This window comes from Carcharhinus amblyrhynchos, chromosome 28, assembly GCF_965287045.1.
Source record: "Carcharhinus amblyrhynchos chromosome 28, sCarAmb.v2.hapA, whole genome shotgun sequence".
Lineage (NCBI taxonomy): Eukaryota > Metazoa > Chordata > Chondrichthyes > Carcharhiniformes > Carcharhinidae > Carcharhinus > Carcharhinus amblyrhynchos.
In genome coordinates this window covers 8,081,765-8,107,916 of record NC_137351.1, presented here as the reverse complement: position 1 = coordinate 8,107,916, position 26,152 = coordinate 8,081,765, and the positions used below count along the sequence as shown (strand labels likewise).

General features: G+C 41.1%; 1 protein-coding gene across 2 annotated transcripts in view; it reads left to right on the top strand.

The window, feature by feature from the left end:
* The window catches only part of ctc1 (CTS telomere maintenance complex component 1), a 94,020-nt gene that overhangs the window by 23,692 nt on the left and 44,176 nt on the right, over positions 1–26,152 (top strand). For both annotated transcript variants that reach the window (XM_080214369.1, XM_080214370.1), the window contains 8 exons: positions 395–536; positions 1,950–2,285; positions 4,184–4,312; positions 7,067–7,293; positions 10,897–11,074; positions 13,741–13,941; positions 21,618–21,753; positions 22,677–22,791. In XM_080214369.1, the coding sequence (XP_080070495.1) occupies positions 395–536; positions 1,950–2,285; positions 4,184–4,312; positions 7,067–7,293; positions 10,897–11,074; positions 13,741–13,941; positions 21,618–21,753; positions 22,677–22,791 (1,464 nt within the window). The remainder of the gene's footprint in view (positions 1–394; positions 537–1,949; positions 2,286–4,183; positions 4,313–7,066; positions 7,294–10,896; positions 11,075–13,740; positions 13,942–21,617; positions 21,754–22,676; positions 22,792–26,152) is intronic.

The following is a 26,152-nucleotide window of genomic DNA, read 5'->3' as shown; positions in this document are numbered from 1 at the left end:
AAAATAATAACCCTCTTCTTAATGTGCTTAAGAAATCTGAGGTAACAGTGGGAAGATGGATAAAATCAATAGATAATTGATGTTATGAACTCAGGCTGATGGATAGGATTACTTGAATACTTTATTTTGACGGCCAACGAAGTGGTCTGAGTATGACAAAATTTCTATGTCTTGAATTCTTCTTTTGCACAATTACGTGTATAACATGCTATATAAATTTGTGTGGCTCAGTGGTGTGAAGTAATCAATATCTTTGCTCATGAAATCATATGACAGACGGTTGATCTTGTCATTTTGTCACCAACTCTTGGGAAGATATTGATTGCATTTTGCTGTGTTACAACCCTCTGTCATGGATGGTATGTGTCAGTAATCGTATTCTGACCTTGTCAAGGTTTCGTTGCCGTAAAGTGAAGCTGAACATAGCTGGAGAACTCAGCCATCTCAGTTCGGTTTTAAGTATCCGAGGGAAAACCTTCTTCTTCTTCTTTCTCAACTCCTTTGAAACTGACACATGTCTTCCAGTTGTCGTTCAGGTGTGGTTTATTTTTTTAAAAAAAGCTACTTTTTAATAAAATGGTAACTGGCCTCATGGAATAAACTCAATTTTACAGTACGCGCTGCTTATCAATTGACATTTGCGGTTTGTGCAATGATTTGTGCAATCATTTCATGCATTGATTTGCTTTAACCATAGACTTCCCATTTTGAAAACGTTCAAGAAAGTGTTCTGCATCTGTTGATTTTGTTAACAATTATTTCTGATGTTGCATTAATGAAAAAAAGCTTCTGCATTGACAGTAGCTTTTCTTTGGGTAGCTGAGTCTGTTTTTATGAACTTGTGGCAAAGTACCCTTGGGCATATGTTTAACATCTGCAATGGTCAAACATTTGATAATTCACTGTTCGAATGTAAACGTTTTCCCAGTTTAGCACTAATAAAATCCTATGTGCTCGCGGTGAAAATGATGTTTGCTTTGGTGTTTGTATCAACTGTGAAGTAAAGTTATGATCAACACATAGGTCTTAGACGCTTGTTTGATTTCTTTTGTGTCACTTGCTTACCATTTTGAAATGTCTCAACGCTGTAGCAGGACACAATATTAATCATGAAAGTAGGAACTGTAAATAAAGCTGTGTTCCAGTATAGCTGTGTGACAGTAAAGAGTTAATAATCTTGCAGAAATTGTTTATGAAAGCATAATTGATTTAATGAGGTTAAAATCGTTCTAAAGAGGTGGCCTAAGACTTGCATACAAATGTTTTATTTTATTTGCTAAAAATATTGCACAGCCAGATTTCAATCCAAACATATTAGCGTAGCAGAATGCTTAGCACATCTTTATCTGAAGTAGTAATAAATGTTGCCTATAACAATCATCTAAATTATGCCTTTTGGTCCATCAACTTTGAGCCTCTGAATAGCAACAGTAAATGATTGCTATTTGAACTCATTGGCTTGCAGTAATTCCGCAATCTTCTCCATGAAACTGAGTAATCATTGACTCCATTGTGTAAATCTGTGTGCTTTCCTTGGCTTTAATTGGATTTTTCTGTCTATCCTTCAAAGTGGTCTTTGAGTAAAATAACATGCTGCAGCCCTGGCTTTTGTGACATTGCATAGAATCAATGTATGCCTGACAACACCATCTGCTGGAACTAGTGTACCTACCTTTACAGTTCTAAGTGCTTGGATGATCCTTTAAAATTAACTGAGGGCTTTGGTTCATTGGAAAATATAGAATGCAACACATTTCTCTTACAGATATGACATATTCTCATCATCTCGCATAGGTTTTGCCCTTTGCCATTGAATGGTCAGCTCTTGCACATCACAGTCTTTCTAATCTGTTGACCATTGTTTTGAAGGGGGGAATTGCACTATGATCTTAACTGTATAGAAATCTTGTTGTTTCAGCCTCAATGTCCCAATTATGTTCTTATTTTAGGTTCCCGCGAAGCTAATGTGGCATCGCTGCTTAGAAGTTTCAAAACAATATGTCATAACGAAGGTCTTCGTTTCCAGCCTACAGGGCACCAATTATAAGGTGTTTGTAGTGTCATCATCTTCTGACTTCTACCTTTACAATGAGGGGTCTGCAAAGGAACAAACACTGGCAGAATTTATGCATATTTCAGATATGAAGGAGACTTCTAACCATGAGCTAATATCACTTGCTTCTAAAGAAGAATCTTGCCAAAATAGATCTTCTGTGGACTGGTCGAATCAAAACACTGTAGAAGAAGTGTTTGAGAACAGAGAGTCCAAAATATGCTCTTACCGTGTGAGTATTTGGTGTTTTGTGTTGGGCATGAATATGGGGATTGGATGTGCAGAGGTCATAAGATAAGTTTTTGGGTCCCTTCAAAGTGATATTTTGCATAATCCCTTGGACAAAGGCACTTGACTGTAGAAATTACTTTTTTTAATGGGAACCCCACATTTGGAATTTGACTGTATCATTGTAGCTTGTATTGTTTTTTGTTTAGTATGTTGAATTTTGTCTTGTTTGACTTTTAATTTTAAAATCTATCTAATCATGGATGGAGAACATAAACTGAAGGCGGGGAGAATCTTTGCAGGAGAGAGGGGTCCTTTTTTTTCCATTCTCTTATTCATCTGCTCAAGTAAACCATAGAAATTATATGTAATTATGTTGCCCATTGTTTCATACTGCTCCTCTTGGATTACCATATCCGCATAATCCCTTTCCTTTGCGAATACGGAGACAAAAAACATTCGTTTAAAACTTTCCCCAAAGCATCTGCATCCTCACACAAGTTCCCTTCTTCATCACTGGTAGGACATACTTTTTCCTTTATTACCCTTTTGCTCTTTATGTACTGGTAAAACATCCTTGAATTTTCCTTAATCTTGTTTGTCGATATTTTTTCATGCCCTCTTTGATTTCCTTATTTCTTTCTTTACTTGATCTTTGTACTTTCTATGCTCCTCTAGGTTATCTGAAGTATTGAATTTTTAGCGACTATCGTAAGCTTTCTTTTTCTTTTTAATCTTTCCCTGTATTTTTCTAGACAACCATGATGGTCTATATTTGGCAGCACACCATTCTTATTTGTGGAGGGAACATGTCTGCTTGTACCCTAAGGGTCTCACTTTCCACTGAGTTACCTTTTAGCAGTTTTGTCCCATCCATCTCTGCCAAATCACTTCTCAATTTTGTAAAATTTACCTTCCCCCAGTTTAAAACTTTTACTTCAGATCTGTTTCTGTCCTTTTCCATAATAATACTAATCTAACTGAATTGTAGTCACTATCCCTGAAATGATCACCCACTGTCACTTCACCCACTTGCCCATCTTCATTTCTGAAGATTAAAAAGCAGTCGACTGTTTGGTACCTTTTGAGAACCTCCTGCAATTGACAAATGGGTGTTAGCAGGTTATTCAATCATGGGGAATACCACAACCAAACCCATTGCTGCTTAATTCTAATGTCCCCATGCAGGTATTTTCCAGCATAGGTGCTAAACAGCTGTTTAAAGTGAGAATCCGAACCAGTTTTTCTCCTCATAATTCAAGAGTGCCGAGGCAAGGTGCAATAGCCTATTTCTGTCCCTGCTGATGGTGGTTAACATACCTGGGACCAAAGATCAAAATGGAACTTGACTGGTGTGCCCTGCTCCGATGTCTGTACCATAACCATCTGAGTCATCAGGAGAGCCCTATGAAACGTTTTGCAATCAAGAAAGTGCATTTACAACAGGGAGTGACTATGTTTCTTGGAGGAGTGAGACCCCCTCTTTTAAGATTGTTATATTGATCTTGGTCTTCTGACACCAATGCTAGAAATGTGCTGATTGAGCTTCGTCTGCAGCTCCTGTGGTACTGTTGCAATCACTGGAAGATGCAGCCAGTGAGAGTGACTGCTCACCAGAATTATCCATGGCTTCCTATGTAAGGAAGTACTTGGGCTCTTTTTGGATCTGCTTTCCAATGATGGATCTGTCAGTCTCGTAAATTGCAGGGGTCGATTTGTGTCCAGTCCCTTGGATGGTCAAAACTCTGTACTTTAGAGGTCATGGAATCATAGAAGTCTACAGCATGGAAACAGATCCTTTGGCCCAACCTGTCCATCCTGTCCCTTTTTTTTAACCTCTATGGCTTGGGAAGATTGTGCATGAAGTGTTGATTAGCCTATTGATTTCTCTTTTTGTTTTAGGGTGTGATAAGTAAGGTAATAAACATTACAGCAGGCCTTTATGAGCTGGATGGGAAATTTGGTCTTTGTGTGGCCTATCAACAAGTTGTAAATTGTGGACGTGGTTTGCGGCCTGGAGCACAAGTGGAGGTATAAAATTTGGCTTTTTAAAAGTATTTTTCCTTGCAGTTCCTCTATTTTCCCTGTGCAGTTTATAATGGACTGTATCCTCTTTGATCTGGAAAGGTAAATTGGACAACTGTCGCTATCCTGGACTGGAGGTAGTTTCAATGTATCTGCTGGCTGTCTAAGCTGTGTACCATTAGGGTAAAGGACGGCTGTACATCTGTATCAGATAATGCTGAACTAAACTTCCTAGCTCACAGGTATACCTTTACATATGTAAGTGATACTGTAAGACAGTGTGGTTTATGTGATAGTTGAATGTGGTGGGTTGCTGAAAGATTAGTCAGCTACTGACATTGTATCACAGTTACTTTATAACTTTGACGCTTAAGTGGTCCAGTGTGATGTTTGTTTAGTAACCTGAAGACCTATGTTATTTATCTTGTTTGTGTGTTAGAGAGGAATAACTTTCAACAAAGCTGCTTTGAAGAGCTGTTAGCTAATAAGTGGGTTATCATTTTCTGAGTAAGCCTGGTTCACATTTCCCCACGGATTTCTTGATGCCGTTTGTTCTGCAGTTCACAAGTCTTTGATGCTGACCTGGTTGTACAATCCTATGTCTTCCCCTGAAGACTGCAAAATGCTCCACCTTGTGGCCCAGCCCAGAGTTTCCAGAAAGAAGCAGAAATTACAGTCAAGAGCTGTATAGCTAGCTAGGAGCCAACATAATATATCTCCAGTGTTAACAGCCTGACAGTGAAAATTTAAAGTAACGTTATCAGTGAAGCAGATGACCATTTCAGTGCTTTAAGAACATAAGAACATAAGAAATAGGAGCAGGAGTAGGCCATCTAGCCCTTCGAGCCTGCCCCGCCATTCAATAAGATCATGGCTGATCTGTTGTAGCTCAGTTCCACTTTCCCGCCCTCTCCCCATAACCCTTAACCCCCTATGATATTGATAGAGCTTAATAGTAGATAGCTGACATTTTAATGCAATCACAATGTCTTTTCTTTCTCACTAGGTTTTCAGTAAAAACTGGGGTGGCGTGGTGGTTAGCACTGCTACCTCACAATGCTAGGGACCTGATTTGATTCCTGGCTTGGGTCACTATCTGTGTGGACTTTGCACATTCTCCCCTTGTCTGCGTGGGCTTCCTCCGGGTACTCCGGTTTCTTCCCACAGTCCAAAGATGTGCAGGTTAGGTGGATTGGCCATGCTAAATTGCCCCTTGGTATCAAGGGGACTAGCTAGGCTAAATGCATGGGGTTATGGGGATAGGGCCAGTTTGGGATTGTGGTCGGTGTAGACTCGATGGGCTGATTGGCCTCCTTCTGCACTGTAGGATTCTATGAAAGAGTAACAGTGATGTGAAATTTTTGTACTTGCACATACTATTTCAAATGTTCCAGCAGTGCCATTAGAGATTTTGTCCCATTGAGACTTTGTTTGCTTGGTACAGTAAGAGTGACTGCCCTTGACATTAAGGCAGCATTTCATCAAGTGGGACATTCAGGAGCCTTGCTAAAAAAATTCTGGCAACTGGAGAAAACGCTTCGCTGTTTGGAATCCTAATGAACACAATAGATGAATGTAATTGTCAGAGGCCAATGAAAGGATAAAATAAAAACATCTCAGCCCTAGCACATTACTGCAGGAGATCTTCAGAGCAGTGTCTCAGTCCCAACAATCTTCAGTGATTCTTTCCATCATAAAGTCAGAGCTGGGGATGCTAACATATTGTTCATAACCATTCGAAACTCCAGACACTCAAGTAGTCCATACAAGCATGCAGCAAGACCTGGATCACAGTCAGGCCGGTCTGATGCATAGCAAGTAACATGCGTGCCATTCAAGTGCCAGGCATCGACTCTCTCTAACAAGAGAGAATTTCACCATTTTCCCTGTGATATTAAGAGGCATTAGCATCGTTGAATCCCCGACCATCAACATCTTGGGGTTACTGTTAATCAGAATCTTAACTGGATCAGCCATGTAAATACTGTGTCTTTAACTGCAGTAAGAAGTCTGACAACACCAGGTTTAAGTCCAGCCGATTTATTTGATAGTAAATTCACAAGCTTTCAAGGTTCCCTCTTCGTCAGGTGAATGAAGAGTTCTGGCCTCAGACAGAGCATATAAAGCACAGACAGTTTACAGATTACTGATTAGAATGCGAATCTTTACATCTATCCTGCTATTCAAGTCTTAAAGTGGCGAACAATGTGAGTGGAAGGAGCACTGAGCACAGGTTAAAGAGATGTGTATTATCTCCAGACAGTACAGTTCGTGAGGTTTTGCAAACCCAGGCAAGTCATGGGGGTTACAGATAGTGCAACATGAGCCTATGATCCTTGTTGAGACCGTCCTCATGTGCGCAGAACTTGGTTATCAGTCTCCGCTCAGCGACTCTGCGTTGTCGTGTTTACTGTGTTTACCCCAGTCCAACGCCGGCATCTCCACATCTTTAACAGCAGGCCAAAAGCTGCAAATTCTACAGTGAGTAACTCATCTCCTGACTCTACAAAACCTATTTGCTATCTACAAAGTTCCCTTAGGTATTGGTGCCAATATCTACAAAATAACCAGTCCTGGTCACATCATGTCTGAGCTAATTAATATCAAAGCTTCATACTCCAAATCTGCAAGGGTGTGGAATCTGTTAATTAATGAGCAGCAATGTAAAGCTGAAAACCGCTGAAGAATTTAAAAGTTAATATATAATGAAAACACGGATGCTTCTCATTCTGTTTGAAGCTTTGGAATTTTTCTTTGTAGATCCATGATGCCCACTTGCACCTGAAGGCATCGGACCACTTTCCACGCATCATACTTTGCTGCTGCCTGAGGAGTGCTTTGGTGGTCACAGAATTTTCCAGGCTTAGTACGGAATATCAGCCCTTTTCTTCCGTTGGCAATATATACATTAGTCTGCTGTTCAAGTATAACCTGGATCTGCCCAACTATTTGTGGGTGGTTCACATTGCCGAAACACTTTTAAAAAGGTAAATCTGCTTGTATTTGTATATGCTTATTTGTACGTGCATTAGTATGTATACATGTCAAATTGCAAATGCACACATTTGCCAGAATTTTACTGCCTCGCCCACCCGAGGCACGTAAGATCCTGCCCAAGGCCAACAGAGAATGTCTTTCTGCAAGCTTGGGGCAGGTGAGGTGGTAAAATTCCAGCCATTATCTTCCTGACAGTCTGCCCATGTATCTTCTTTTCCTTATTGCCATCTGATCTGTATAATCAATTCAACTGTGGAGACCAAAGCAAGGGAAGATCACAGAATTTTTTTGGCATAGAGAGAGGCCATTTGACCCATGTTGCCTGCACTAGCTCTCCAAGCAAGAATTGTGACTTAGTGCCATTCCCCTGCCTTTTCCCTGCACCCTGCATGTTATTTCTATTTAAGTAATTATCTAATACCCTGTGAATATTTTTGCAATGCAATCTGTGCCTGTAATTCCCCAATCTTATTTACTGTACTCTGAATTCACATACATGCACAGTAATCCTAATTTAGACATCATTACTTTCTCTTGACTTCACTTATTAACTGCTACTCTTGACTTTATTTTATTGTTCTCTAAATTAGTGCATTCTGGTATTCCTCTGTAATATTTCTCCTTGGTTCCCACATCACTGCCAAATTAGTTTAAAGCCCCTCCTAACAGCACTAGCAGAAGAGACCATGAGAAACTCAGCCCCATGTCTGTTCAGGTGCAACCAGTCCAGCTTGTTCAGTGCCACCTTCTCCAAAGCCAGTCCCAATATCTCAGGAAGCTAAAACCTTCCCTCCCGCACCATCTTTCTAGCCATTCATTCATCTGCCTTATCCTCCCAGTTCTAGGGAGCAATCCAGAGATAACTACATTTGAGGTCCTGCTTTCTATTAGAATCCTGACAGTGCAGAAAGAGGCTATTCAGCCCTTTGAGTCTGCACTGACTCTCCGAAAGAGCATTCCACTCAGGCCCTCCCCTCCACCCTTTCCTTGTAACCCTGTGCATTTACAATGGCTAATCCACCGAATGTGCACATCTTTGGACATTCAGTCAATTTAGCTTGACTAATTCACCTAACTTGCACATTTTTGGATTGTGGGAGGAAACCGGAACACCTGGAGGAAAGCAATGCAGACACTGAAAGAACGTGCAAACTCCACATAGATGCTCAAGTCTGGAATTGAACCCAGGTTCCTGGAGCTGTGAGGCAGCAGCGTGAGCAACTGTGCCATCACTTCTCCTCCCCCTCTGCACCACCAACACCGGCCCCCCCCCCACTAATTTTCTGCCTCGCTCCCTAAAGTCTTCCCCTTCCTACTTAATGCAATCAAGTCATTTGTACCAATGTGGACCACTACCTCTGGCTGTTCACTGTCTTCCAGAAGAATGTCTTGCAGTCGCTCTGTGACGTCCTTAACCTTGGCTCCAGTGAGGCAACAAACCAGCCTGGAGTCACGTCTACGACCACAGAAATGCCTGTCTGTTCCTCTAACTAACAAATCGCTTCTCACTACTGCTTTTCCCTTCATCTTCCTCCTCTCCTGTACAGCTGAACTGCTCATAGTGCCACAAGCCTCCCTCTGACCACACTGCCCCGAGGAACCAGCACCCTCACCGGCTTCCATAACAAAAAAAGTGATTTCCAAGCGGGATCCGGGGGCTCCTGCAATACCTGCCTAGTTCTCTTGGACTGTCTGATGTTCCCCTATCCCCTCTCTGCTTCTAGGCCCTTATGCTGCAGTGTGACCATTTTACTGAAAGTGCTATCCACATAGCTCTCTGCCCTGCAGATGTGCCACAGTGACTCCAGCCACTACTCAAACTCTGAAACCCAGAGCCTGAGTTTCTACAGCCGACAGCACTTCCTCCATGGTTGGTTGACTAGGACACTTTGCACATATTACAGGACACTAATTCCATTTGACTGAGCTACCCTGCCATATCTTTACTTATTTGACATTAATTCTGTTCCAATTTGGATTACTTGTATCACCTTACTATATTAGACCCTAACTTTCCTTTATTCCAGATGCATGTTTTTCACACACTGCTCCTTGCAATGGGTCATAGTCATAAAATATGATTTGGTTAGTGTGACATTCAGCAATATAATGAGGGTTTTATTAACACCTTTCAAACTCTGAAATGGTTTAAATACTGAAATTATAGCACAGCAGCTGATAATCTGAAAAGCATTCTGTAGATAGGTGGAGGATGCCTTATGTGGTGTTTCTGTATTTTCAATGTTGTTGGCAGATGCGATTTTTAAAAAGCAGTAATTTTACAAGGGACTAGTTATTATAAGAACAAATCAAGTGACGAACTGTGTGAATGCATGGATGCCCTTTAGGTTATGTGCTTGATTGCATCAGTGGCTATCTAAAATAAACCCGGATAATGTTTTCTTCTACATCTTTTGCTTTCACTTATCTTTTTTTGTTCTCTCTTTCATTTTCCCCCCCTTCTGGGCCAGATGGATCAAATATCTTATACATATACTTTTTATATCATTTAAAAAGATAGTAATTGTTCCAATGTAAATAGGCCAGGTGTGTTTTTTCACAAAAATATTCTTTGCAAAGCTGTTAAAAACAGAAATGTGGGGGGACCATTTGGTCCATTGCATGTGCACCAGGTTAAAAAAGGAGTGGTCCAGTCCAATACCATCTTCCTTATATCTTATAGATTGTGGTACCACAAGTACATTTCCAAGTTTTTATTTTGGTTTCTGCCTCTTATCACCCTTTCAGACAGTGAATCCAAAATACTTCCCCAAAATCACTACTTTTCTATCTTTGAGTGACCCTAGATGCTGATTATTACTCCATGTATACATGTGAATTTTTTTAAAAATTTCATAGCTTAGCAATTTGCCCATGTTCTTGTGTTCCTCTTTAGCATCATAGGGGTGACACAGTGGTTAGCACTGCTGCCTCACAGCGCCAGGACTCCGAGTTCGATTCCGGCCTCGGTCACAGTCTGTGTGGAGTTTGTATGTTCTCCCCGTGTCTGCCTGGGTTTCCTCTGGTGCTCCGGTTTCCTCCCACGCTCCAAAGATGTGTGGGTTAGGTTGATTGGCCAGGATAAATTGACCCTAGTGTCGGGGATTAGCAGGATAGATATGTGGGGTTACAGGAATAAGGTCTGGAATGGTATTGTGGTCAGTGCAGACTCAATGGGCCGAATGGCTGCCTCCTGTACTGTAGGATTCTATGATTCTTTACTTGGCCTGCATGCTATGAATCTAGAAGTGGCTGCTTGATCATCTAAAGCAGCTCTATTGATGTGGCTAGTTGGCTTTGCAAATGATCTTTCTCCTCTTCCCTCCCTTGTCTTACAAATTGTTCTGAAATGCCAGCTTTTAAGCATCATTTTTGCATGTGAAACACAGATCACCCTTATAATTAACTTTGCTTACGCTTTTGGCAAGTACAGAGCGAGTGCAAATGTCTGTTGCATTGGCTATCTTTCTATTCCTTTGGTTATACATTTTGTAGATAGTTTGGACAATTATTAAATAGGAAAGTTAAAAAAAACTTTTCACTGTTCTTGTTTTATAAGAAGTCACTGTCATCTCTTTCCCTCTGTACTGTAGATTTTGCCCTCGCTTTCTCACAAAACAGCACATGCTAATGTGTGATATTGATACTGGGGTCATTGGTATGTTTTTCAACTCAGTTCTGAATTACTTCGGGTGGAATTTAGCAGCTAGACCAACACGAGACATCTACCAGGAGATATTGGCTGAGTCACATCACTGTCCACTTAAAGAGGTATTTATGCCAGGTTACTGTACAATAAGTATTGTCTTAATTGATACTCAATGTATTTTTGTGCTCTAGATTTTCTCCAGCAACCACCCCCACTGCGCTCTCTTCCAAATTTTTTTCTGACAATTTCTTCTCTTGTTGTAGTATAATTCTGTGGTTCTCTGCAGCTTTTTAATTTCTCACCCATGTGACTGCTCTTCAACAGGGAGCTCAGATAAATGAATCCTGTCAGGGGAGAATCCGAGCTGAACCTAATGCTCTTCATGCCTTAAGCACTCTCCAAGAATTGGAAAGCAGAAACTTGGCCAGTTTATATCTCCTCTCTCATTTGTGGAAGATCATGCTAATTTTAATATTGCTTTTACTGATTCAGTATGACTGGAATCTGCCGGTCTGTATTGTTCGGTTATATCAATCAGCTGAGCAATGACAGAACTGATACGCCATGAATTGCAATTACTAAGCTGGAGAGTAACTTGTACATGCGGCTTATTGTATTGTCTTGCTTCACACTGTCACTGACAAATGTATCTTCAGCTCTGGAATTTGTCCTTAAACCTTTCAACTTCCTCAACCCTTGCTCCAACGCACTTCTTTGACCAACATTTTTTTGTTACTCCTTCCAGTATTTCCTTGGCTGGTGATGTTTTTTTGATTACAAAGAGCAGTTCAGCACAGGAACAGGTCCTTTGGCCCTCCAAAGGACCTGCGCTGATCGTTTTTACCTATCTAGACCAACTAGTTATATCCCTCTATTCCCCATTTGTTCATATGCCTATCAAGATAAGTCTTAAATGTGGCTAACATAACTGCCTCAACACTTCACTTGGCAGCATATTACAGGCGCTCACCACCCTCTGTGTAAAAAAAAATCTTCCCTTGCACATCTCTACTGAACCCTGCCCCCCACCCTTATCTTGCAGTTGCGCCCCCTTGTAATTGTCATTTCTGTCCTGGGGAAAAAGCTTCCAACTGTTCAGCCTATGTATACCCCTCATAATTTTATAAACTTTTTTCAGGTCACCCTTTGGCCTTCGTAAAAGAACAATCTCCCTGGAATTTATTCAATCTCTCCTCCAAAGCTAATACCCTCCATACCAAGCAACATCCTGGTAAACCTTTTCTGCACTCTCTCGAAAGCCTCCATGTCCTCGAGTGGTTTGGGAGATTTTTCAATATTAAAGATGTTGGCTGGAATTCTCCGGCCGTTTACGCCCTGCCACTACTGCCAGAGAGGATGGAGAATTTGACAGTGAGCCAAATCTGCGTTCGCTGCAGTGGGAAGGGAAAATCCCACAGGTGTGAATGGCCGGAAAATCCTGCTCATTATGTTTATTAGCTATATATCTTTTGAAAGTAGTTTAATTCTTTTGGAAGTAGTAAATGTTTCTGTTCTTTTTGCTTTCAGCTTTTATGTTAAAAATCATTTTTCTGTATTGACAATGGTCTTCACTTCCCCATGAAATGTAGTTGCTGTTTTGGTGTAGGAAACAAGGCAGCATGATCAAACAAACACCAATGTGATGATTACCAGATAATCTGATGATCAGATAATCAAGTAATTACGGTGGCACAGTGGTTAGCACTGCTGCCTCACAGTGCCACGGACCCAGATTTGATTCCCAGCTTGGGTCACTGTCTGTGCAGAGTATGCATGTCCTCCTTATGTCTGCATAGGTTTCCTTGCACAGTCCAAAAGATGTGCGGGTTAGGTGAATTGATCATACTAAATTCTCCTCCATGTACCCGAGCAGGTGTCAGAATGTGGCGACTAGGGGATTTTCACAGTAAATTCATTGCAGTGTGAATGTAAGTCTACTTGTGACTAATAAATAAACTTTAATCAGAGGAGGAGGTGGTGTAGTGGTATTGCCATTGGATTAATAATCCAGAATCCTAGGGGAATGCTCTGGGGACCTGAGTTTGAATCTGAGTTGAATTCAATAAAAATATGGAATTAAAAAGTCTAATGATGACATAGTTATTAAAACCCACCTGGTTCACGAATGTCTTACGGCGAGGTAATCTGCCGTACTTAACCTGGTGTGGCCTACATGGTTGGCTGTTAAGTACTGTTTGAAATGATGTGCAAGGACAATTAGGAATGGGCAACGAATGCTGGCCTTTCAGAGATGCCATGAAAGAATTTTTAAAAAGTGTTTAATGAATGATAAGTATACCAGAACTCCCATACTCTTTTTGGAAAAAGATTCTTTACATCCACCTAACAAAACAAATGGGATCTCAGTTCAACCTCCCATCCTAAAAATGGCATCTGTAACAGCACTGTGCTCCCTCAGTGCCACACTGAAATGTTGGCCTAAATTATTGTGTTCATATCACTGGTGTGGGATGAAGGCAGTAAGAAGTCTGACAACACCAGGTTTAAGTCCTGGTGATGGTCTGACCTGGTGTTGTCAGACTTTTTACTGTGTTTACCCCAGTCCAATGCCGGCATACCCACATTGTGGGATGAAGGAGCAGCGCTCCGAAAGCTAGTGGCGTTTGCTACCAAATAAACCTGTTGGACTTTAACCTGGTGTTGTGAGACTTCTTACTGTGGGACTTGACCCCCGGAGGAGTACTCCGACTGAACTTCTACTGCGCTGTTCGATTTTTTTCTTGTGATTTGATAACTACTGATTTAATGTTATCTTGTTTCTCTTTAGATTTCGCAACCATATTTTCCATGTCAGAGTCCATCATTATCAAAATTGTTATCTCTTGCTGAGGAACGAGCTTGGAGAGCTCTCGACTTGTCCTCCCTGTTGCCAGATGCTGAGATCAAACACCTGATAGCTCAGCAGCTTAACAGTAAGCTTGCTTGGTCGTATGAAGTTCTAAACCCTGAAGATTTCCAACCCCAAATGGTATTTTTTTTCTTGTTAATGACATTACTTGCAATTTAAATAAAAGCCAATAATGGTTTGCTAAAATCATTACAACAGCTTTGTCCTTGGTTTTAGTAGTTTATTTGCTGTATTTCTTCCTGCATCTAATGCTGTACAAGACAAATCTTTGTCTAGTCCTATAGCTCGTTTTTCCCTGGAACAGGTCACTAACCTGTCACCAGAGGCTTAAAACTTGGAGTGCCACTCCCCATCAAGCGTGGCTGACCAGGTATCTCTCCTGCTCTTACTGCTTGCTATTGGCATGTTGGAAGAACTTTGCAGATTGATAGTCAACCAGTTTGGCTGCATTATGAACACACCTTCCTTGGTGATCAAGAGCTGGAGTGGGACTCAAATCTGGAGCTTCTAGCTCGAAGGTAGGGACAATACCTACTGTGCCACAAGATCTGTGTGGTTTATTTGATGACTTAATTTGAGTCATGACTTGAGGTCAAAATGCTATTGAAACGAGGACCACTGTTTTTAGTTGAAAAGGGTTATTTTCTTCTCTGATTCTTAATGAATGAGAATAATGTTGTTTGCTCAAGTACTCAGCCATTCTGCTCAAAGGCCTCAGGTTTGACGCTTGACATAAGCTAAGTTAATTGACGTCAGCTAGGGCAGTGGTTAAGGTGCTACAGTTGGCCCCAGTGTCCCTTAGGTAGAGAAAGGTGGAATTCAGCTTAAAGCTGCTATTTTTGATCACTATGAAGGTATCCCATTGTTAAGTATAGGCATATTGAGTCATTTACAGCACAGATAGCAACCATTTGACCCATTGAATCTATGCCCGCTCCTGCAGAGAAATCCAGTCAGTCATGTTCAGTCTCCTAGCCCTGCAACTTTATTTCCTTAAAGTGTCCATCCACCTTTCTTTTGAAGTCATCACATCCATCACCCTTGTCAGTGATGTGTTCCAGGTTGTTACCACTTGCTGCATTAAAAAAAGTCCTCATATTCCCCTTGCATCCCTTTTCCAAGCCCTCAACTCTTTGTCCCCCAGTTCTTGTACCATTGGCTATTGGGGACAGTTTTTCCTTTACTTTATCTAAGCTTGTCATAATCTTGTACACCTCTATCAAATCTCTGCTTAATCTCTTCGGTACAAGGAGAACGACACTAGCTGTGAATGTTGATTCAGCTCATGAATGGGTTTGGTGATGCACCTTCCAATCTGATGGGTTAAGGTAATCCCAGATAACCACCAGCGGTGATTTTAACCTGAGGATTATCACACCTCAGGCAAGGGGCAAGGCTGAGAACGTAGGCTTTCATGAATAACATGGTGGATTAGCCTGCTGAATGGTATGAGACTGTAAAAAACGCCCACTGGAGCAAGGTTTTGTCAGCTGATTTAATTTATTATTGTCATAAGTATTGGTATACCATGAAAAGTATTGTTTCTTGCGCCCTATACAAAACACCTTCTATAGCGAAGGAAAGCAAAGGGTGCAGAATGTAGTGTTGTAGTCATAGGGTGCAGAGAAAGATCAACTTAATATTGGGTAGGTCCACTTAAAAGTCTGGTAGCAGGGAAGAAGCTATTCTTCAGTTGGTTGGTAGATGATCTCAGACTTTTGTATCTTTTCCCGACGGAGAAAGGTGGCAGAGAGCTATGGATTACTGCACAACTGAGTTAATAAATTGAGAGGAGAAAATGGATGGAAATAGACATTGCTGAAGTAATTTATTCTTGCCACAGGATGGCTCTGTGAAGCTGTATTGAATTTGTCGTAGTGCTTGTTTCAGCAGGAATTGGGAAAGTAATTGTTTAATGCACAATGCCATCCAGTGCTTGATGTGGGTATTGCAGTATCACAAATACAAAACCTTGTAATGGCAGGTATACATGCAACAATGTAATGCTTAGCAAAAAACATTTTTTTGTGGAAAAGAAATGGTCTGAAGAGCAATGTAGACCAAAGAGTGATTAATTGGATAGCTCTACCAAAAAAAAACTTTTTTTGATGACCGTTGGGGAGCAAATGCTTTCAATTAATGCTGTTTTTGGATCAGTAACCCAGCAAAATAATAACCAGGTTTAGGTACCTTCCCTGTGGGGAAACTTGGCATAAGCCAAATGCAGGCCTTCCTGCATTGAATAGAAATTCATCATCATCTCTCCTACTGTAACTTCTTCTCAAACCATAATGCTCCCTCTTTCACTTGGTCTTTTGCCTACTGTCTACCAGGTTTTTTAAAAACATAAGTTTGATTTTCCTAATAGCATTGTGGGTATATTTACAACACATGGACTGCGGCGGTTCAAAAAGACAGCTCACCACCACCTTCTTGGAACAATGAGGGATGGACAGTAAATGCTCCCTAGTCAGTGCACCCACATCCCATGAAAAATTACAATAATAAACCTCAGTACTACTTGGTTTGTTATCTTTTCTCCTGTTCTTGCCCTGTGCTGCAAACCTTGGCCTTTTATGCAGCATTTCAATTTAAAAATATTCTACAACGTAACGTTATGACATACCATCATTACAACATACCACAAGAATTAGGTTCAGAAGTTGGAATTCAGCCCTTCAGCTGCCATTCATTCAGATCATGGCTGATTGCTTCCTGGTCTCAAATCTACCTTGCTACCTGTTCCCCACACTCCTTTAACCTATTTTTAAAGTCAGAAATATATATATCTATCTCTTTCTTCAATGCGCTTTAGGGAAGCGAGTACCATCCTCTGCGAGAAATAGTTCCTCTTCATCAGCTCAGTTTTAAATCCTATTCAGTTCAATACCATTATTTTGATGCCTTTAGGTATTCTATATCCAAATGAGCACGAGTATTATTATGACATTCTACATTGTCAAATACACAAACTGCATGGCCACAATAAATTTTACATTCCACATATACACAATACAACAATGGAAAATCTGCAGTCTGGGTTTTAAGTAAAATAAAATACTTAATTTCAAATCATATGAATTTAGTGTGGAACCTTTCCAGTATAGAAGATCTCTGCTGAATACAGAATAAAACTGTTTCTCAAATTCCTGCATATGCCAGGTAGAATACCACAGATTAGAATGTGTGCTGTGGACTTGCCATTAGGTATGGTTAATTAAGTGTTTGCTTCCAGTTCATGAAGATCTGTCACGTGAGGGATCAAGGAATATGGCAGGAAGTGGGGGGGGAAATCAGGATATTGAATTTAATGATCAGCTGTGATCAAAATGAATGGCGGAGCTGCTTTGAAGGACTGAATGACCTGCTCTTGCTTCTAGTTTCTGTGTTAAGTTCTGGTTCTATATATATATATATATATATATATATAACTACACTGTTCTTATTAGCCGAACAATAATTGAAGTGTTGTATTGTGGCAATTTCATTGGATTAGTAATCCAGAGTTTTAGGCTAATGATCCAGGGATCAAATCCCACCGTGGCAGCAGGTATAATTTAAATTCAATTAACAAAATCTGGAATTAAAAGCTAGTTTGTCATATTATTGCCATAAAAACCCATCAGGTTCTCTAATGTCCTTTAGGATGATGCTGATTTTGCGTTCCAGCTCCTGACCTTTGTTCAAAAGAGATGAACTCTTGAAATGACGTGAGGTGAGAGGTACAGTCCTTGACATCAAGGCAGTATTTGATCAGAGAGTCCAAGCAAAACTGCAGTCAATGGGAATTGGGGGAAAACTCTCCCTTGGTTGGAGTCATGCCTAGTACATAACTTGTGGTTGTTGCAGGTTAAGCATCTCAGTTTCAGGACATCTCTGCAGCAGATCCTCAGAGTAGTGTACTCGGCCCAACCGTTTTCGGCTGCTTCATCAATAACCTTCTTTTCATCATAAAATTAGACATGATGATTAGTTCACTGACTATATCATTGTGACTCCTCAGACACTGAAACAATCCATTTCCAAATACCACAAGACTTGGACAATATCCAGGCTTGGTGTGACAAGTAACGTACGGGTTAGCTGCTAGGAATGCCGTGACAAGTCACTCCCCCTTGGTTCCCAAAAGCCTGTCCTCCATCTACAAGGCACAGTTCTGAAGCGTGATGGAATTGCCACTTGGCTTGATGAATTCAGTTCCAACTCAAGAAGCTAGACATCATCCAGGACAAAGCAGTATGTTTGATTGGCATCCCAACTATTAACATTCACACTCTCCTACCAATGCACAGTAACAGCAGTGTTGCATTGTAGGAATTTGCCAACAATTTTCGGAAAGCACCTTCCAAGCTCACGATCGCTGCCGCTTAGAAGGACAAGGGCAACAGGCCCCCAGGAACGTCACAACCTGGAAGATTCTCTCCAAGCCCCATACCATCCTGACTTGGAAATATATGAAGGGTGAAAAAAGCAAAGTCTTGGAGAGAGAAACGTGGTTCAAAATAACAGAAAAGTTTTGATGACTATTGGGAGCAACTGCTTTCCCCAAGCGCTGCAAAGAAGTTCAAGAAGAGTGTCAGTATGATGACACAGCTTTACTTGACCCCAGTCCAAACATGAATTGAGTCTGTGGTGGATATGTTAATTAGGATCGCAGCTTGTATTTCATTGTGGAGCAGGTGGAAGATAGTGACAACACTTGAGGGCAGTTGAAACAGGAGGACATAGTTCAAAAGTCTTCGTAAAATCAAAGAATGCCCATTGTACCAGGGTTGGTGCATTTCCCTGCATTTCTCATGTAATTGCTGCACAGTAAATTTCATGTCCGTTGTGCTCTTTAATGGGCAGAATCCACATTGCGACTCTGAGGAGTTCTTCAGCCACAGGGAGAAGGTGATGAAAGAGGACTCTTGCAATGACCTTTCTGTGGCTGACCACATGGAAATCTTTCTGTAGTTACTGCATACAGATGGCACATCCCAAATCTCCTGGCATGCTTTTCTCCTTCTGTTTAAGGCAAATTAGGCCATGTATTCACACCAATAGTAATTCTCTGCCAAGGGATTCCATGTGCTCCTGATGCCTTGTTGTTCTTTAGCTGTCGGGTGGCCGTTTCTACCTCATGCCAGATTAGGGTTGTGCTGAGATTGTGGCAGGTAGCATGTTGCGGAATAGAATCAAGGACATTTGTGTTGACTGAATCTCTATTAAGGAGGTCCTTGAAATATTTCTAGCAGGTGCTGACTGGCTTTCTGTTCTTGACCAGCAATGGAACGGAGCTTAGGCCTTAGTCTTGACTGTGCTAAAGAAACCTCGTGTTATGGTTGTCGACTAACTGCTGGATCTCTTGCGTGTTCTTTGCCCATCATCTGTTCTTTAGGTACAGGTTTTTTGCTAGACCTCAATCTTCAGTATGTATAGAGCTGCTTTCATGCTCTCAAGTTGGTTTGCTGTTTCAGGTTCAGAATAGCCTTCTGCTTGTGGCTTATCAGCTCCTGAATCTCCTGGTTGTTCTCATCGAACCAGTCTTGGTGTTTCCTGGTTGAGTGATCAAGTGTCTCTTTGCAGATGCCAATTTTAGAGGTCTTGGAAGCAGATCAGGTACAGTGGACACTCTGCTTCTCTGGGAGTCATCAAGTTGGCAGTGAATAGGATTCTCATATCAGGATCTTTAAGTGCCTCAACATTGATCTTACAGTGGTATATCTTATTTTGTAATCGTTACTTTGGGCCTACAGTGATGTTTAGCACAAAGTGGATTAGATGGTTGTCCATTCAGCAGTCATCAGCTTATGTCTGGTGTGGGCGATACGCATAGCCTTGCGGTCCCTTGTTTCGACAATGGGGCACACCTAATCATATTGTCTTTCTTCCTCCATTGCACAGGATCTCTCCCAGGGATTCGTAAGGTGCAGTGGTGGCTGCATGAGGGTGGCATTGACCAATGCTCCATGTGAAAAATATTGACTCTGTTTAGCATGCGCCAGTTCAAGCGCTGTTTAATACTAGATATAGTGCTCTCCTCGCCCTGCCCCGCACTGGGTGCCCCGCACTGGGTGCCCCGCACTGGGTTCGCTGGGTGCCCCGCGCTGGGTTCCCCGCGCTGCCCCGCGCTGGGTTCCCCAGTATCACTGAATCCCCCACTGTCAACAGCCAGGTGGTTACCATTGACTAGAAACTGAACTGGACTAGCCATATAAATGCTGAGGCTATAAGAGCAGAAATTGGGAATTCTGTGGTGAGTAGCGCACCTCTTAATTCTCCAAAGATTGTCCACCATCTATAGGGGATAAGGCAAAAATGTGAATGAAGGTGATTGTCATTGACTTTAGGAAGCATAGTGGAGGATATGCCCCTGCCTAGTACAAAGGGGATGAAGTAGAAGGTTTTGGGTTTCCACATTACCAACGACCTGCCCACGTCCCTACAGCTGACGCTACAGTTACGAAAGCCCACCGACACCTTCACTTTTTCAGGAAACTAAGGAAATTTGGCATGTCCGCTCTGACTCTCACCAACCTTTACAGCTGCACTCTAGGAAGCATTCTTTCTAGTTGTATCACAGGTTGATATGGCTCCTGTTCTGTCCAAGAATTCAAGAAACTGCAAAAGGGTCATGAACGAAGCCCAGTCCATCACACAAACCATACTCCTATCTATTGACACTGTCTACGCTTCCCGCTTCCCCAGAAAAGTAGCCAGCATAATTAAGGACCCCACATGCTCCGGATATTCTCTTTTCCACCTTCTTCCTTCGGGGAGAAAGATGCAAAAGTCTGAGGACACATACCAACTGACTCGAGAACAGCTTCTTCCCTGGTTCCATCAGATTTTTGAATGGACCTACCTTGCATTAAATTGATCTTACTCTTCATCCTAACTATGACTAACACTACATTCTGCAATCTCTCCTTTCCTCCTCAATGTACGGTATGCTTTGTCTATATAGTATGCATTGCAGAGTTAATGTCAGCCTACTTGAGAATAATAAATAAACTTTAAAAAAAAACTACTTTTCACTGTATATGAGCACATGTGACAATAATAAATCCAATCAAATCAATCCAGTTTAATTCTATTTTAGCTCCAGCTCATACCCATTCCCTGTTTAGTTCACCATTAAAGTGTTGGATGTTTTTCCAGATGATGCAATCTGGTGTTTACAACTTTGCTCCAGATCATAGAAGAGCTAAAATCAGTGTAATTGTTCAGTTTGAGACAAAATATTGCAATTTCACAGGGCCATTGCCATGATATGTTGTAGAATAAATAGCTCCAGTGTAGCAGTGTGAAGTCTCAGAAACCCACTTTAGGTTTCACTCAGTGGCAATGCTGAAAATGAGAAAGAAATACTTCATGATATAATATTCCTTGACTCAGCAATACTTTACAGCAATTAGTTCTCATTTCTCCCCCACTGTCTGACCAATCTAATTAGATTAATCTCCCCTTTTTGTGTTACTGGTCTTTGAAGAGGATCTTGTAGGACACCCAGTAGCAAGGTGACTTTGGTCTCTTCTGAACTGAAAACTCTGGCAACATACAGCTTTCAAAATAAGATCTTCCCAGTTAATCAGGTTATCTTGTTTAATGAGTGCTTCTTTATCCAGGGAATGATGACTACTGTTCATTTTAAAAAGGAGTAATAGCATCCCTTTTTATTACTTCAAAGGAAAGTAGGTCAACGTAGATTTAACTTGTGTATTTTCTACTATCTCTGTCAAATATAATTTTCAGTGAATCCTTATGGAATGAAGAATGCTGAACTTACCAGCCTTTACTTTATTTGTTTCCAGATACTGTGTGGCATCTTTCAGGCAAATTCTAGAACCGGTTGTTTGCAGCTTCTCGACACATCAGGTGCCCTGGACTGTTGTGTGCAGAACTCTAATGAAGTGAACCAAGTTGCTTTTAGTGACACCTCATATATCGGTAAGAACGTGGGTAATTACAGTGACAGTGGTACGTTGTTGCAACGTGCAGGCTATTTAAGGTAAATGTTATCTTGACATTAAAAATTTTAAAGAAATGAAAAATCAATAAATCTATATTTCAGTTGTATGCTCTGGAATCAGAAGTGGAGGTGAAAAAGAAAATGAATTCTTCATGACCTCAAATTTACAACCAAATATAATTGTCACCTCAGGAGTTTACAAACAGCTATAGTTTTCTTGATATGTCAATTCAGAGCGTTCCTTCAAAAGGGGGACTCTAACAGTGACTGGAAAGAGGCAAGCCACATTTTACAGAGCTTCTGTTGTATGTCACATCCATGCTAAGACCTGAATCTATTCATGAACAATTCTGTAGGAGATTCATCAGTAAATAAATAAAAATTTGAACTGCTGCCTCACAGCACCAGGGACCCAGGTTCAATTCTGGCCTCAGGTGACTGTCTGTATGGAGTTTGCACGTTCTCCCAGCATTTGTGTGGGTTTCATTTCACAGTCCAAAGATGTACGGGTTAGGTGGATTGGCCATGCTAAATTTCCCCTTGGTATCAGGGGAACTAGCGGTGGGTTAGTGGTCGGTGCAAACTCGATGGACTGAATGGCCGCCTCCTGCTCTGTAACATTCTGAGTCTACTTCCACATGTATAATAAAATTAATACAAAAAGTGTGTACATTTATAAATTGAAAATATATATATGAAATAATTGTATAAATATGTGGAACAATAGCAAATCTGTAAACATTAAGATAAAACGCAGCTGCAAATTTCATCAGCTAGATTGCTTCTTTCCCATTCTCAAAGTTACTATTAGATTACCTGTGTATCTTCAGTTGCTTCTCTGATTTCCTGCATTATCTGTCTCCATTGTCTGTCTGGAAATAGTGTTTTTTTTCTATTTCAGGCTGTTTGGTGCAGCTGCAGAAATATCAACTGGTCATAGAACGATTTATGTGTTGTGAGTTCCCATCGTCCAAACACCTTGATGACCCTAGATTTATCAAAGAGAAACGCACCAGGTCAGTGTGGTGTAAAGTGCTTTTGAGGGGTTTAGGAAGTTAACATCAATTCTGTTTGCTCTTAATCTATTGTAGATGTGATTTTGCATTCCTGGTGTCCATGTGAATCCTAGGCTTTACCAGCAAAAATATAAATGAACTGAGAATAGGCAAAACCTGTCAAGAACCCTGTGATCATGGAATTTTGAAATTTACCAAAGACTGGTGATTGATCAAATTATTCATGCATCATATAATCTATTAACATTACCAGGAAGGAGTGAATAGCAGGAGACATACTAGTTCCTATAGACCAATTAGTTTCCTACAAAAGTGAGGTAAGGATGTAGTAAACTCTGAATTGTATCTAAAAGTACTTGCTCTATTAAAATGAAAGGGAGTTTCTACTTGATCTTGTCCTAGCCTATGGAGAATGTCATTATCTGAACAATTGCAGGCATGATTGTGGATGTGCTCAATGGTAAGGTAAATTATTATTTAGAGATGTCATGATTTCTAGAATTCAAATTGTGGTTTGAGAGTATTGAAATTATTTGCCTCTTAACTATAAAGCGAGCATTGTAAATCAGTAACCACTGTCATGCGTGTGCCATCACTGCCGTATACGTTGTACTATCAGGAATAGATTAGCAATGTGGAGCATGAGGCTAATTGTGCACTTAGGTACGGTGTCAACAGTCATATAGGTTCTAAGCATTGTTTCACATGCTGAAATATGCTTAATTTTCGAAGTTTAATTTTGTGGTCATGTGTCTCTATCTTTGTATCTTCCTCTGCTTCAATTATTTACTCATGCTGTCCTTAAAAATAAAATAGTACGTGCCTCAAAACACACTCTACATTTAAAAATTCTTACTTCATTTTGAATTGGTGACAATTTGCTACCGGTTTCCCCAGAAGAAATTATTCCCTATCAAAACTCTTAAGACTGATCTTAATTCTCACATAGCTGTCTCTGTACAAATGGAAATGGTCTCAGCATCACACATGTCTCTTCATAACTTTAATTTTCCATCTCTGATATCATTCTGGGAATCTCCTGTTTATAATCTGTGTTTAATGTCATAGAGGTTTACAGCATAGAAACAGGCCCTTCAGCCCAACTTGTCAAGCTTTGAGAACCTATTCATCCCCTTAAGTTGATCATATTCTGTTTGATTTTTTTTGGAAAAATATCATTCAAATTGTATGTGCTTTACTGGCTCGGCCAGCATTCATTACCCATACCTTATTGTCCTTGAGGAGATAGTGGTGAGCTGCTTTCTTGCACTGCTGCAGTCCCTGTGGCATAAGTACACCAACAGTGCTGTTAGGGAGGGAGTTCCAGGACTTTGACCCAGTGACAGTAAAGGAATGGCAATGTATTTCCATATCAGGATGGTGAGTGGCTTGGAGGGGAACCTCCAGGTGGTGATGTTCCCAGGTATCTGCTGCTTTTGTTCTAGAGGGTGTCAAGCTTCTTGTGTGTTGTTGGAGCTGCTTTTATATAGCCAAGGGTATTCCATTACATTCCTGCTCTATAAAATTATCAGTTAGTGAAATTAAAGTTCTTAATCCACAATACAGTTGTAAGTGCAACTACCTATAACAATCATGACCACAAGGAAGATGGTAATTGTGAGCATCCTTCACCTGGCTGCTGTTACTCATGTCACTCTTCTGGAAAAGAATATCAATTTTATTAGGAAACCTGTAATGCCAAAAGCAGTTCCACAAAAGTTGTACAACGTAAGGTCTAAAATATCTCAAATATCAATCATTAAAATTACTGAATGGTCTGTAGACAGCACAAACCCATCACTTAATTGGATAAACACAATTTTCCAATAATCCTCTGTAAATATAAGGCAAACCCTCTGCTTTATTTTGTATAAAATCATACTCCTGAAATTATATCTGTCACTTAATGTTATGATAGTCACTATTTAAGTAATTGTGGGATTTGATTTGACATGTTTGTGTGGCTGGTTTCAATTGTTATTTAAAATTTAAAAAATTCCAGGGAAAATGGAACTTATACTTTATTATGTGACTTAAACATCTGTGATTGCAACTGTACCTATCCAGGCCAATGAAGGAGTCCGTGAAACTCCTGGCTGTGGGCTTTGTACGTTTTAGGAGAGGGTTCAGTTGGTGAGCCATTTATCAGTGTGCCCTGCATCTGCCCTGGGCTAGTAGGCATGACACAAATATTGCTAAGCCACTTCAGCCTCCTGATTAACTGTGTGGGTCTTGACGATAGAGGTGCCATTGAAGTTTAGGTGGAGATAATTGAGCTTTCTTTTGTTTCTTGGGTTAGTATCTGTCACTGGTCAGCCTGGATAATCTCTTAAATCCTGCCATAGGCTGATGTGGATTTCGTTATTGGATAAGTTGTAAATGAAACTGAATATTGTGGAATGGGGACCAAATGCCTCAGCCTCTCAATCTGCATAACAGGTTTGAGGTTCTTGCTTCCAGTGTGGACAAGAACGAGGGCTGTGAGGTTGGTGAGCAAAATGCACATGGTACGGTGATGCAGACACAGGACATAGGCAAAGAGAAGGTGAAAAGGAACGTAGTCATAATTGGGGATAGTGTGATTAAGGGTATTGACACTGTCCTTTGTCACAATGACAAAGTGCACAGAAGGGTGTGTTGTCTGCCTGGTGCTTGGGTCCAGGATGTCGCATCTGGGCTGCAGAGGAACCTGGAGTGGGAGGGTGAGAATCCGGTCGTTGTGGTACATGTGGGTGCCAACGACGTAGGCAAAATGCGAACTGAGGATCTGGGGAGGGAGTATGAAAAGCTGGGAATGGAATTAAAAAGTAGAACTGACAAGGTGGTTATCTCCAGACTACTGCCTGAACCGTGTGCAGATGGGCGTAGGGGTGATAAGATTAAGAAAGTGAATGGGTGGCTCAGGGATTGGTGTGGGAGGAATGGGTTTGAATTTATGGGACATTGGAACCAGTATTGGGGTAGGTGGGACCTGTTCAGGTGGGATGGGGTTGGTCTGAACCGTGCTGGGACCAGAGTCCTGGCGAATCACGTAGATAGGACTGTAAATAGGGCTTTAAACTAATTGGGGGGGGAGGGTGCGAGGGGAGGTGAAATTACACGGTCGAAAGTAAAGGAGAGGGTACAGGTAAGGGAAGAGGCCAAGGATGTCCCAATAATAAAGGGAGTAGGGGGCGTGAGTAAGGTTGGTGGCATTCCGGCAAATAGGGTACTGGTGAAGGCCGGGATGAAGGCACTTTATCTGAATGCTTGAAGCATTCGGAATAAAGTGAATGAGCTGGTGACGCAGATCAGCACAAATGGATATGATCTGGTGGCCATTACAGAGACGTGGCTGCAAGGTGACAGGGACTGGGAGCTG